General features: G+C 52.8%; 1 protein-coding gene across 2 annotated transcripts; it reads right to left on the bottom strand.

Annotated features, from left to right (window-relative positions):
* Slc27a4 (solute carrier family 27 member 4) lies at positions 1 to 13,040 on the bottom strand. 2 transcript variants are annotated; one of them, XM_031369602.1, is made up of 13 exons: positions 12,700 to 13,040; positions 11,326 to 11,492; positions 9,653 to 10,047; positions 7,780 to 7,938; positions 6,136 to 6,205; positions 5,894 to 5,985; positions 5,021 to 5,130; positions 4,580 to 4,789; positions 4,282 to 4,408; positions 3,630 to 3,767; positions 3,289 to 3,453; positions 3,072 to 3,218; positions 1 to 896 (listed from the first exon to the last, which is right to left on the bottom strand). In XM_031369602.1, the coding sequence occupies exons 2-13, from the start codon at positions 11,484 to 11,486 to the stop codon at positions 739 to 741; spliced, it is 1,932 nt and encodes a 643-aa protein (XP_031225462.1). In that variant the 5' UTR covers positions 11,487 to 11,492; positions 12,700 to 13,040; the 3' UTR covers positions 1 to 738. The 2 variants fall into 2 exon arrangements, with proteins under 2 accessions (XP_031225462.1, XP_031225463.1); XM_031369603.1 differs by lacking the exon at positions 12,700 to 13,040 and adding an exon at positions 12,551 to 12,679.
* Positions 13,041 to 13,415: the final 375 nt, after the last annotated feature.

The following is a 13,415-nucleotide window of genomic DNA, read 5'->3' as shown; positions in this document are numbered from 1 at the left end:
TGTCAGGCTAAGAGGAGTCAAGGCAGAGTTTATTGGCCCCTGAGCCTCTCCTCATGCCTGCTCCACCCACACTCAGGGTAGGACAGAGGGAGAAGGCAACAGACTCACAGACAGGCAGGAAGGCTGTATCTGAGAGACAGACAGAACACTCCTCCCTCCCTCCCCGAGACAAGAACAAGGGAATCTGGAGAAACAAGGAGTGTGTGATCTTGACTTCTTGAGACAGGGGCCCAGTGGCCACATGCTGTCCTCCTTTCCCCAGAGGTGCAGGCAGGGCTAGGTGACACTTTGGCAGCTCTGGACCAAGATCCTCTGTGGACATGGGATGGCTGGCCACTACAGTCACTGGCCAATTAGCTTCCTGAGTCTAGAGGCTTTTGCCTTGGTTCCTTTATAAGCTCCCTTCTTTTTAGAGGGATCTTAATGACTCCCCTCCCACACCCTGGCCCGCTGGACCCAAGATATCATCCTAAAGGGGTCCATCAGTAACCCTGGGGCCCAGGGGCCATGCCTGGACCAGAAGACACAGCTTGGATGAGACTTTCACAGAAAGCCTCTGGAGGATTCGGGGAAGCGGCAGTGAGTCACTTGGCAGTTTGGGAGAGGGGAGATCAGCACCTAGGGGCGGAGGTGCGGGCCCTGCTAGCTTTGGTCTGGCATTGCCCAGGACCCCTCTGGGGCGGAAGCTGGGGCTCTGAATCCAGCATCCTCTGGTCCTCAGAGGGATGTAGTGGGGAATCACAGCTTTTCCTCGCCTGCCTGGATGCGGGTATAGGCCTCATGGTCCAGTGCAACATAGCAGCCCTTCCGAGCATCCAGATAGAACAGTGGGTCTTTTACAACAGATGGGTCAAAGCCTTCCTTCCGCAATTCTGTCTTCTGGAACTTGAAGGTTCCTAGAGAGTGGAGAAGACAAGTGAGAAAGTGCAAGGCAGGGGTTGGAGCTCCTACAAATCTGATAAGGGCTGAGAAAGGGAGAGCTAGGGAGGGGAGAAAGGACACTGTGTATGCCCAACATCATCTCTGATGGGCAGCAGAGTAGGGGCCAGAATCTGGGTTCCTCTTATTTGAGCACTGACTGGATACAGAGGCCTCAACATCTTGAGGCACATGCTCAGTCATATTCTAAGATGCATATGTTTTCTTTCTTCTCCATTTCCCCCCTTTTTTTGGACAGGGTCTCACTAGATAGCCCTGGCTGTTCTTCATACTCTTATGATCCACTGGTCTCTAGATCTACAGTGGTGGGCTTAAAGGGCTACATCAACATGCCTTTTTATGGAGGGGTTTGGGGAGAAGAAGCAAAGTCACACAGAGTGACCAGGATTTGAACCTAGGAATGACAGACCCTCTCCCTGGATCTGCTAGCCTCTGAAATGCCAGCTATTGCTCCCAAAAGAAGCTGCACTTCTAGAAACCCCAAACCAGACGGGCTTTCCAGCTTGCTCTGAAGCACTACTGTGGAATTCCTGTGAATCTAGGCCTCCAGGGACCCTGCCATTCTACCCTATACTCTTGGGGGGTGGCAGGGAGAGACACCTTGAGACCAGACCAGCCTTGGAAGAATGAGAAGCTTTATGAAAAAGACAAACAGACCTGGATGAGTCCCCTCGACCAGCACTGCTCATATGTTAAGTTCCTCAGGCACACCAACTCTGTCTCAAATGCTCAATCCCTCCATGGTGCTAGCTGCCACCATAGTAAACAGAAGAGGTGCCAAATGCTACCAGCACACAAAGTTTTGCTGGATGGGGCTACAGAAGAGAGTGGCTATGGCCTCTGCAGCTCCACTAACACCTTACAGTTGAATTCAAACCCCACATCACTAACCTACAGAACTGTGACCCTCAGAGACACTTGCATGTAGTTCACTCTGCAGAAAGGCCATCTTGCTTGTCCTGGACAGTCACCCGTCCAGCCCTCAGGAAGTTCAGTCTCAGTTGTGAGATTGGCACCTGTGTCCCTCCCTATGTCACACTGCAGCCTAGGCCCCTCCCACCATTTCATATGTTGTATGAGGTACGTACAGATGTCCACAAGCTGACAGAGACCTCAGCAGCCAGAGAAGGCTTGGAACTGACAATGCATGGGAAGAGGTCAGGCACATGGACCACTGGGTGAGCAGCCAAGGAAGAGACTGAGCAATGGGGAGAGCTAGGAAGGATCATAAGGAGAGCATGGTGGGCCTAGACAGGAGTTTCTATACCCCCTTCCTGACCCAGGGAACTCCTGAGAGCCATCAGTAGGCCAATACATAGAAGCATGTCAATGTGACACCATGTGACCGTAGACACACCCACAGCTCACGCTTGGACAATACCAACTCCTTCTGAGACATCTATAGTTCTCTGCCACTCTCCACCCCGCAGCTGGAGATCTCTGTGGGACCAATCTTACATTTAGATAGTTTCTTACTGTTTCTAGACTATCCCACTCCCATCCTGGTCTATAAGATCTTACAGGCTTCTGGTCCTGATGGCCTCTGTTGATGGCCCACAGCACACTACTATTGAAGCATCCAGTTTTGGGGGTCTCTTTTCCTTTAAATTTGTTGGTCTAAAACTACTTGCCTATATGCCTTATTATTTATTTATTTACTTATTACTCCTTTTCTGTGGTACTGGGAATCAAACCTAACGATTCATGTATATTAGACAAGCTCTTCCACTGAGTTCTGTCCCTAGTCTATTGTGTGCCATGATCTGAAGTCCATTTTCTTTTCTGCTGCTTTGTTGTTGCTGAAACAGGGCCTCGTGTATTGTAAAGCCAAGGCTGGCCTCCTTCCTCCATTCTGAAGCATCAGGATTACAGGTGTGTTACCACACCCAGCCCATTCCATACCTTTGGAATTTTTCTCCTCTGGGTCTAAACCATGGTATGACAGCCATGGAATAATCCCCACTCTAAGGATGGTAAACCTTCTCTGAAGTTGGGGTTTGCACATTTCCACCCGGGAGAGTAGTATCTCAGCCCAGGGGCAAGGCTGTTGGTTAAAGTCAGAGATTAGCCAGGGAGTTTATACTACAGAAAGAACCAGCCCTGAAAGCCAGGAGCTGGAACCAGGGACAGACCTGTTTTGTGCAGCTCAGGCAAGAAGCGCAGGAAGATGGGGCGGGCATACAGAGGCAGCTCCCTTTTCAAGGACTGTGCAAAGCTCTCCAGGTCACAGTTGCTGATGGGGCTTGCCACAGCGGCCATTCCTGCTCGGCCCTCAGTCCCTGGGAGACGAAGGGTACACAATCAGTGCAGGCAATGTTCTGACACGCCCACCATCCTTTCCACACGTACCTGGCACCTCAACACCATAAACTGCCACATCTGCCATATGAAGCAGGCGGCTGAGTGTACCCTCCACTTCAGTGGTAGACACATTCTCCCCTTTCCAGCGGAACGTGTCCCCTGTGCGATCTCGGAAGTACAGGTAACCCAGCTCATCCATCACCAGCACATCACCTAGGGAGGGGACAGTTAGTCATGAATGGGCCAGCCTAGCTCCTGACCCAGGTTGAGTCAGGCAGTCATCACAGGAGCTGAACTTTGGAGAGTCCAGAATGTGTTTTCTGAGACTGTGGAAGCTCTTATCTCTTCCTGTCTTCTCTGGAAGAAGTGGCAAACAGCAGGGGACTCACCAGTGAGGTAGGCTTGGTCCCCCTTCTTGAAGACATCATTAGCAATCTTCTTGTTGTTGGCACCTTGGTTGAGGTACCCATCAAAACGGCGCAAAGGGTCCTGCTGGATGATGCGACCCACCAGCTGGCCTGGCTGGCCTAGGGATGAGAAAGCCAGTCAGGTGTGGCCTCTTCTGCCTCTCTTCATCCACAAAGGTACCCTGCATCTTAAGCTGACTTAATGCTGTCACAGAAATGCTCCATTTGTCTCCTAGATGGAAAAGTGGCTGAACAGGGAGCACTGACTGGGCCATCAGTGGTGAGGATCCAATGAATCGATCCAGAAAAGAACAAACATTCAATGCACACAGGCCCGACTAGACAGCTGAATGACCTGGTACCACCGGGCCCTACAACTGTCAATGAGTGTCACACACTTTACCACACACAACCCAAGTCAGGCACTGCCATCAGCCCTGTATGAAGACGAGGGGCTCATGGCTGATTGTGGTGGCCAGGATGGGGCCTTCTCAGGAAGGTGTGCAGATGGCACGGCAAGTGAGGGTTAGTGACCAAAAGCAGAACCCACACTCAGAATGGTCTATCCACACTGACTACCCTCCAAGACAACACCTTCCCTCCCCCTCAAATGTCCTTTCCCTTCTGGGCAGACCTGGTTGACAGGGAATGCAGACGCCATCGGGTCCCCGGATCAGTTCCATGGTATCCTCATTAACTCGTACCAAACGGATTGGGTACACAAAGGACAGGATGCGGCTATTGAAGCCACAGGCCCCCACCTGCAAAGGCCGAGACTTAAGCCAGGGCTCCATGGACTCCCCACAGACAGAGGGGCTGGAGGGACTCTGGTATCCACTCTCATGCTGGAATTCTGCTTCCCCCTCTGCAAGCCTAGGGCCTATTGTGATCCATCCCCACAGCAGCCCTATCAGCCCCAATCTGGACCTTACCTGGCTGTCAAAGTTGCCCAGGCTACAGTTGCACTCAGTGGCCCCATAGAACTCGGCCACCTGGGGGATGTGGAAACGGCTGGAGAAGTCGGTCCAGATGGACTGCCGAAGACCATTGCCCAGTGCCATGCGCACCTTGTGTTGAGACTCAGCCTCACGGGGTGGCTGGTTCAGGAGGTAGCGGCAAAGCTCGCCAATGTACTGTACAATCTGGGGTGGGTGTGGTATGAGTCCACATTCTAGGGATGCCCCACTTCATCACTTTTCCCCCCCAGAGGCCGAACAGTCCTCTCTGGGCCTCAGATTTCCCGTCCGAGCAATGAAGACGTTGCTCAAGGGACCATTCTGAAATCTCAGCTGTTCAGATACCCCAGGGTGTGGGTGGCAGGGGGTGGGTAGACATGGGGATGGGGCTGCTCATGCCTGTCCCTTCTCACTCACCGTGCAGTTGTACTTGATACAGTCGTCCCAGAACCGGGAGGCTGAGAACTTCTTCCGGATCACCACAGTCATGCCATGGAGTAGGCACTGGCCAACCCCCACAATGTTTCCTGAAGTCAGAGAGGCCTGGAGGTTAGGACAGAGACCCTACCCCAGGCCCTCCTCTCATTCCGACCTGCCTCTTCTGAGACGGGGTCTCATATAGTCCAGGCTAGCCTCAAATTTGCCATGTAGTAGAAGATAGGCCTCCATTTCCCAAGTGCTAGATTATAAGGGTTCGCTACCACAACCAGCTTCCAGTCCCTCTTCACAGGCCCTCTTTGGTCTCCTCCTCCGGTTCTGTCCTGCTAACTGGCCACACTTCTTCCCTACCTCTATGTTCACAGGTACTTTAAAGTACCTGTGGGATCAAGCTCACACTTCTTGTCTACACAGTCGCCACTCTACCAGACATGACTGCTCTTCTACCTGGTATGTTTCCTCTAGGAGGTCTTCTCAGCCCCCACCACGGGTCTTCCTGAGTGTCCACCACCACCCGCTTCCTCACTGTGTCCCTTCCTACCTTCTCTTCCTGAGTGTCAGGTAGGTTCCCAACATGGCCCCGCTCTGTGGTCAGAATGATACTCAAGCTATCCTCCCTTATGCTCCTATAACCAAGCAGTAATACTGCACATCTGCAGAAAATGACCTCAATACACAGCAGGCAAGATGCCCCCGGGACACTGACCCACACCAGGAACCTCATGTCACTATCAGTGGACAAGACTATGGTGGAGTTGATGGCCCTGCCCCACATTTCTACTGTAAGTGGCTAGGAAAGTGGGGCTTTAAAAGGCACAGGGTGCTATCAGCTAAGGGCAGGCCCAGGGTTACCTGCTGAGTGGTAGAGGGGGAGGCAGTCATAGACAATGTCATCAGGCCTCATGCAGAATCCATAGTACACCAGGGAAGCCATACGGTAATACCTTCGAGAGTACAGGGCAAAGAGGTCAGTAGGACGCTGAGATGGCAAGAGGAAGCTTCCCAGGCCCACGCTGTGAAGCCCCGTCCACCCCTGGGCGCTTGCCCATTACCTGCTGTGAAGCCCCGTCCATCCCTGGGCACTTGTCCATTACCTGCTGTGAACCACGATGGCAGCTTTGGGTAGCCCCGTGGTGCCCGATGTGTAGACATAGAAGAGCTTATCTGAAGGAAACAGATATGCAGCGCAGGTTACTGGGAGAGCGGCTGCAGGACCATGTGGGAGATGGAAGGTGCATGTCCATCAGCCTGGTCCTACACATCTTCCAGGAGACCTACTGATGACCTCAACAGCACCTACCCTCCCAGGCTCACTCAGAGCCAGGCTGAGTGAAAGAGCAGTGGCTGAGATGTGCAGAGCTGGTCCCCTCTGAGATCCCAACTGAATGGGACAATCAGACGAAGACAAAACACTTCAGCACCAAGCCTCATCTTGGGAATGCAGGACTGATGACAGCTAAGCACCAGCTGGATCAGCTTATAGGAGCAAAGGTGGTATCAGGAGGGCTTCTAGAAGGAGTGGATGGCTGCTTCAAGGCTTTAGTACAAGGGGAGTATTAACTGAGTGAGATGGTATATTACTTTAATCTAGTGCTCAGGAGGCAGTGACAGGAAGATAGATCTCTGTGAGTTTGAGACACAGTGAGCTAAAGAACAGTGAGAACTACATAGACAGACACCATCTCAAAAGATAAAAAACAAAGGCTGAGCATGCTGGACTTTAACTGCAGCACTCAGGAGAATCCCAGCAGAGGCATGGATCTGAGTTCAAGGCCAGCCTGGTCTACATAAGTGAGTTTCAGGACAGCCAAGGCGATATAAAGAAACCTTGTTTCAAAAAACAGGAAAAAAAAAAGAATAAAAGAAGCAGGCACTATGGCCATTGCACACCACTGATATCCATTTGCCCATCCAAATGGGCACTGTCACCAAGCACCCCGTCACACCCTATCACAGGTGTGTGTTTCTCAGGAGGTCAAGACCCCCAAGGGAAGGCACTGCCAGCAGCCACCTCAGGCACTGTGGCACCTGCTATGTGCCAGCCCTGGGTGGTGGGAGGGTAAGAGGGGGAACCCGCCATGGTGCCTGCCCCCAGGCAGCTTCCAAAAGCATCTAAGAAACAGGAAAGGAGAGTTCAGTACTGGCAAAGACAAGTCCCAGCCCTTCCTGCTGACAACCTAGCCTCCAGGCTGACTTTTACAATAAGCCCATAAAGTAGATTGCTACGATCCCCAACTTTATTGCAGCAGGACCTGAGGCTCAGAGGGCAGGTTAGTGGCAGGGAAGTAGCAGAGCCGGAACAAAACTCAGATGGGGCTCAGCAGCCAGTAGGCAATAAAGCAGGCTGTGAGACTTCAGGGAAGAGTAGAAAGAGTAGCAGCTGAAGGGCTGTCGGGCTCCAGTACAGAGGAGACTCCAGGGAGGCTTCCTGGAGGAGAGGGCAAAGGCTGGGGCCTGGCAGAGCCTACATTCAACAAGATGGAAGGATACACTGAGGCTTTCACACTTTCCCTCCTCCCCATCTGGCTAAGCCTCAAGCAAGCTGTGGGGTACACACAGTCCTACACATAAGGCATTACTGTGGGCTGCTCCACAAATCGACAGTTTCACCTTACTAGTAACCCCGCCCCATTTTCCACATGCCTCAACCCGTTCAAGGCACATGGCAAGTCTGCAGCCCTGAGGCCAGTGCTGTCTTCTAGAACATTTCGGATCCTCCAGTGTACTGTAAGGCCCACCTGTAAAACCCTTGTCTGGGTGGCTGGGCAGGTGCTTCGGGGCATGTTCCAGTAGAGGGTCCAGATGCTGAGTGTTGGCGGGCACTGTGCTGGGCTCCCAGGAACCAGAGCAGAAGAGGCTGAGTGTGGGGTCCAGGCTAGCACGGATCTCACAGATAGCTGAAGAGGAGATACTGCAGGTCAGCAGGCAGGCTAGCAACCTAGGACCTTTGTCATGCATGGCTGATAGTCTGGGAAGATTGGGTGGTGTGGGGAAATGGGTGGGACACATTTACTATTGTCAGGAGATGCATTTCTCAGGAACTTCTTGGAATTACATGCCTTACTCATAGGCTCCTGCTCAGAGCTGGGAGGTAGCTACCAAAACCAATTCTCCACCTCCCTGCCCTCTGACCCTGCTGAGAAAAAGAAGGGGAAGGGGAGGAAGAGCAGGGGGAGAAAAAAGAGGAGGAGGAGGAAAGTAGCTATGTATCTGGCCTGATAATGCAATGTAATCCAATCCTCCTGAACCCTAGTGCTAGGATTCTTGGTATATAACATCAGATTAGCTACCATCAGCCCATTTTACAGATGGGGAAAGTGATGCTAAAGATGGAAGAGATGTTTCGATCTCATACTGAGCTTTTATTTTTTTATTTTTTATTTTTTTTGGTTTTTCGAGACAGGGTTTCTCTGTGTAGTACTGGCTGTCCTGGACTTACTCTGTAGACCAGGCTGGCCTCGAACTCAGAAATCTGCCTATCTCTGTCTCTCAAGTGCTGGGATTAACAGCATGTGCCACCACCGCCCGGCTACACGGAGCTTTTTGTTTTTTTACCTGCTCTAGTACCACTTTTGTCAGAGACAATTAGAGGACAAGAGGAGGACAGTGGCTCCCATCTGCAGAAAACCTTTTCTTAGGCCTCTTGGAGCTGCAGAGACTCTATTCACCTTGGGCATTAGACGATCCTGGCCTGCTGGTTCTGCTTTGCCTAGCTTTAAATTCCTTCTTCAGTGCTATGCAGGGCTTTGAACAAGCTAAGAAAGAGCTGTCTTCAGTCTTTTTGGCTTCCCTTTGACTTACCTAAAGGGCTTCTTCTCCACTTGGAGCATCTTTGTTTGTTTGTTTGGTTTTGGTTTTGGTTTTTTGAGATAGGGTTTCCCTATATAGCCTTGGCTGTTCTGGAACTCACTTTGTAGACCAGGCTGGCCTCGAACTCAGAAATCTGCCTGCCTCTGCCTCCCAAGTGCTGGGATTAAAGGCGTGCGCCACCACTGCCTGGCCACTTGGAGCATCTTACTACCTCTCCTACTGCCTCATGGCCACAGCAGTTATAGGGAGAAAGACCAGGAAGACTGTGGTCCAGCCTAAGATCCACTTGTAAGCCTGCTGTGAACACCTCACTTTCCTCTGAACCTGTCAACAGGGTTGACACACCGCCAACTGCTACTCCTTTATCAGTGCTGAGTCCTCCGGCTATGCTCTGTCCCCCCTCCCCCACCTGCACAGCACCTTTCAATAGTCCAAAATCCAAGATGATAACTGCTGTCTCACCGTGCTCAGCACTTCCTGTCCCTGACTCTGCAATAAGTAAAACCTAGGTCTGAGAGGAAAGAAGGGACCTGAGTTCTGCTCCCCTTGTACAGATAACACAGACGAGGCCAATCTACCCAAGGACCGAACAGCACTGATCACTCTGTGGGTGCTTAAGAGCAAGACCTTCTTGAGATTTGTGGTGTTGCGGATAGGGAAACCAAGGCTTAGGGGACCTGTGGTTCATGAAGGCTCTGCAGCATTCCTGGCAGGGTCCAGAAGCTCTGGTGCCAAGACTCATACAGCCTCCCTTAGGGATAGAATGGAGCTGTCACCTGTGCAAGGTCCCATGGGTCTCACCTGAGGCCATCTCGCTGCCAAAGATGAGGGCTCGTGCCTTTGAGGTGTCAAGACAGTGGCGCAGGGCATCCCGCCTAAGGTTGGTGTTGATGAGAGCTGCCTCCACACCCAGCTTGGCCATGCCTAGCCACAGACCTACAAACTCATTACGGTTTTCCATAAAGAGGGCAACTACATTGCCTGAGGCCAGGCCCCGGACCTGCAGGAAGTTGGCCACACTATTGGAGTAGTCATCCAGCTGGCGGAAGGTCCAGTGAGTGTCTGTGCCCTCGAAAATCAGGGCTGTCTTGTCGGGGTGGCGCCGTACCACTGAGGCAAACAACAAGGGCACCGTCTTCCGCTCCTGAAGGTACCGTCGGACCTTGGTCTTCACTTTTAGGAGCACCAAGCCACCGCTGTGTGGGAGCAAAGAAGCCGTCAGTGCTAAGGTAGGCCCCTGACACCTCAGCCCAGACTGCTGGCCAAACAGCCTGAGGCTCAGGAACCAGCCAGCTAGCTTTTACTCTTTTGGTTCTTTGAGTTAGGATTTCTGTGTAGCTGTAGCCCCGGTTGTCTTCAAACTCAGAGACCTACCTGCTTCTGCCTCCCAAGTGCTGGGACTGAAGGCGTATGCCACCATGTCCAGCCCCAGAATTCTACTCTTATTCTCTTCTCTTCTAAGTCTGCTGTTCTGCTAGAAGCCTTCTAGGGCTCCAAGCCCATAGTCTTGATTCCCGATCAGGAGATCTGGAGCCTACCTTAACCCTCACTGTCATAGAAAATCAAGGGTGAGTTTTTCTCCCTGTAGGTGGAAGCAGGTACTTGTCACGTTTACTACCTTGTCTCCTAGGCCTTTGTGGAACCCCCTTCCATACCCCACACCGCCAACTGCTACTCCTTTATCAGTGCTGGGTCCTCCGGCTATGCTCTGTCCCCCCTCCCCCACCTGCACAGCACCTTTCAAGCAGAGTCCTTTTCCTCCAGACCTCCTGCATTTCTGGCCTAAGTTCCTCATCTGAGGCTCCCTCTCTCTGTCCCATGCTCCCACAGCTCCTGTGGGTGACTAGACGCTTGTTATAGTCAGCCCAGACTAACAAACACTGAGCTGTCCACTCTAGGCAAGGCTCCCTGTTTTGCGTACTAGAACACAGGAGTGAGCAAGACCACCAGGGTCTCTGCAGCAACAGCACAGACAGTTTAGGGAGTTACTTTGCCCCTTTCTTACCTCCTAAAAGTTCTTCCTCTCTGGGCCTCAGAAGCAGCCTAGCACCCAGCATGTAGCAGCTAGGAGCAATTTCTCCCAGACATCTAACTCAGGGTTTGTGCTAGCATGCAGTGTCCCCCTGGGTTCTCTCAGGCTGTGCCAACCAAAGGAAAGGTCTTTTTTTTCCTGAGGTCTCCTTCCCCTTGCCATGAACAGTGTCCTCAGGACCCTTCACAGACATCTCTTCAACAAATCTGCTTTGATGTGTGTCCCAGCTTCCAAAACCTGCCCCAGGTCAGGGAGTCTCAGGGTTAGGAGAGTCCTTGAGAGACTCTGACCTTGGAGATGAAAGTTCTAGGTACAACTGCCAGGAGAAGGGCATAGAGAACTCTGTTCCTTTAACAGCCCAGATGTCTTGTGCTGGCAGGGATAATGGTTGGTAGAGACCAGCACCGTTGAGACCCCAAGGGAGGCTAGATGTGGTACTCACAAGATATCTCTCCTGACCGTCTTGATGAAGACCCGGATGAAACGCCAGCCACCAGACCCCAAGTACAGGAGCAACAGGGAGAATCCCACCTGGGTCCAGGGCAACTTCAGAACTAGCTTGGAGAACAGTAATGCTCCCACCAGAGATGCTCCAAGCAGCATTGTGACCTGCAGGTGCAAGGCCATTAGGAGACTCAAACAATTGTTTCTTTAGGGGCCTCTACCTCTGCGCCAGCAGCCACTTCAGTATGATCCCAAAGGGGTAGCCTACGGGGACTGCCTAGTCACCTCAAAAGGGGTGGCTTAGAAAAAGGTTCAAGGCTTTGGTTCTATGCCAAGTTGGAAGGGACTTGAGATCTAAAGCTTGGGGGTTCTATCTTCGGCCACCTTGTCAAGTGACCTTGGGCTAGACCCTTCCCTACTTCAGGCCATAGAACCTTGCTCTAAGCATTGGGTTAGTAAGGCTTGTTCTTAGAACCTCTCTAGCCCAAACAGGACAATCCATTCGTCTATATTCAAATATCCTAACCCAGATGGCTGGGAGACAGGCGCTGATATAAGTGTCTCTGGCTTGACTCCTCTCCTAGGGACTCCAGGAGGTTCTGGAAATGACAACACCAAAAAGGGCAGCTACATAGAAAGGGAGTCCTGCACAGTCTCTGCCCACAGACTCAAGGTAGCGTTGTGCCTCTACTGGTCCATAGAGGGCGAGCCAGCAAATGGCTTAGAGGCAGGAGAGGCCTGAGAGGTGACAGCCCAGGGTTAGGGTGGAAAGAGGTGATTGTCACACAGGAAAAGGATTCTGAAGTACTGCACTCACCTGCACCCACTCATACGGATTAATCTTTGGGGACTAGGGCTGCGGAGAAGGGGAAAGGCTGTGTTGAAGCCCAGGCCAGAGATTAAGGCCCAAGCTCTATTCCTACTTCTTTATGGATTTAGTCAAGAAGGCTGCTAATGGACTGCTTTTCTTAGGAAGAGCGGAAGGTCAAAGAAATGAAGTAGCCTGAATATCCCCAAGCTAGGCGGAGGACCACGACCTGGACCACAGGGAGACCCCTTGTGAGGCTGCCTTCTGGAGAAAAGCATTAAGCTATGGGTGGGAGGACTATGGCAGGATCGCTAAGATTCTTAGCTCTCTCACAGAGCCAGTCAGAAAACAGGCGAGGAGCCGGTCCAAGACCGCTGAGAGAGGAGACAGGACAGGAGGGGTGCCGCGGACCGACCTGCCTCTAGACAGCCTTGACATCAGAGCGTTTGCAGAGCTGGGAGAAGGAGGGCGCGCCCCTCAGCCGGAGCCGGCACCGCCGTCTCCCCCTGCTCGGCCTGGCACGTTTTCCCCGCTCAGAAAGCCGCCGTCCCCGCCTTAGCTCACCCGGCTGCGGCTGCGGCTGCGCGGCGCGGCGCCCCGTCAGGATGCGGCCCGGTTGCGGCAGCGGAGTGCGGTGCGCTGGGGGCATCGGCCGCCCCGGGGCGTACACAGCCGAGCCTCGGTGCGTCTGGCCCACTCCTCGTCCTTGTAGGGTCTGTACCTCTGCCGCGCTCCACCCCCACCCGCCTCCCGCACCCGCACCCGCCGTGCCAGCCGGCAGCACCGCCTTACGTGCCGTCCCCGCACTGGGCGAGCTTCTGAGCCGGTGCACCTCAGCGTAACCCAGCCCCAGCGCGCCCGACACCGCCCAGCCACTCCAGCCCTGCGCGCGCCACTGCCTCCGCAGCCGCCCGGCCCGCTGGGAGTGGTAGGCTGAGCTGCAAGGCATGCTGGGAGTTGTAGTCCTAGTAGCCTAGCTCGTTCAGGCTGCTGAAGTTGTCCTGGTCAAGAACAGGTGTCATTCCTCTCTGCAATTCCATGGATCAGGGGACCAAGGTAGCATATACCCGCCCATTCGAGAGCCAGAGCTGAGGCCCAAGTAGAATTTGTTTAACTTATTATCATTTACATGTTTGCTTATTTGTGTATGTATAGATACGTATGACAAAGACTCTGTGTGGTCAGAGGACAACACATGGGAGTTGGTTCTGTTCTCCATGGGCTCCAGGGATCAAATTAAGGTTATTAGGCTTGGCCCTCAGTCAAGCACCTTTCCCTGA

This window comes from Mastomys coucha, unplaced genomic scaffold (genome assembly GCF_008632895.1).
Source record: "Mastomys coucha isolate ucsf_1 unplaced genomic scaffold, UCSF_Mcou_1 pScaffold15, whole genome shotgun sequence".
Classification (NCBI taxonomy): Eukaryota; Metazoa; Chordata; class Mammalia; order Rodentia; family Muridae; genus Mastomys; species Mastomys coucha.
Note: the sequence above shows the minus strand (reverse complement) of the source record. Positions and strands in the feature narration are given on the sequence as shown.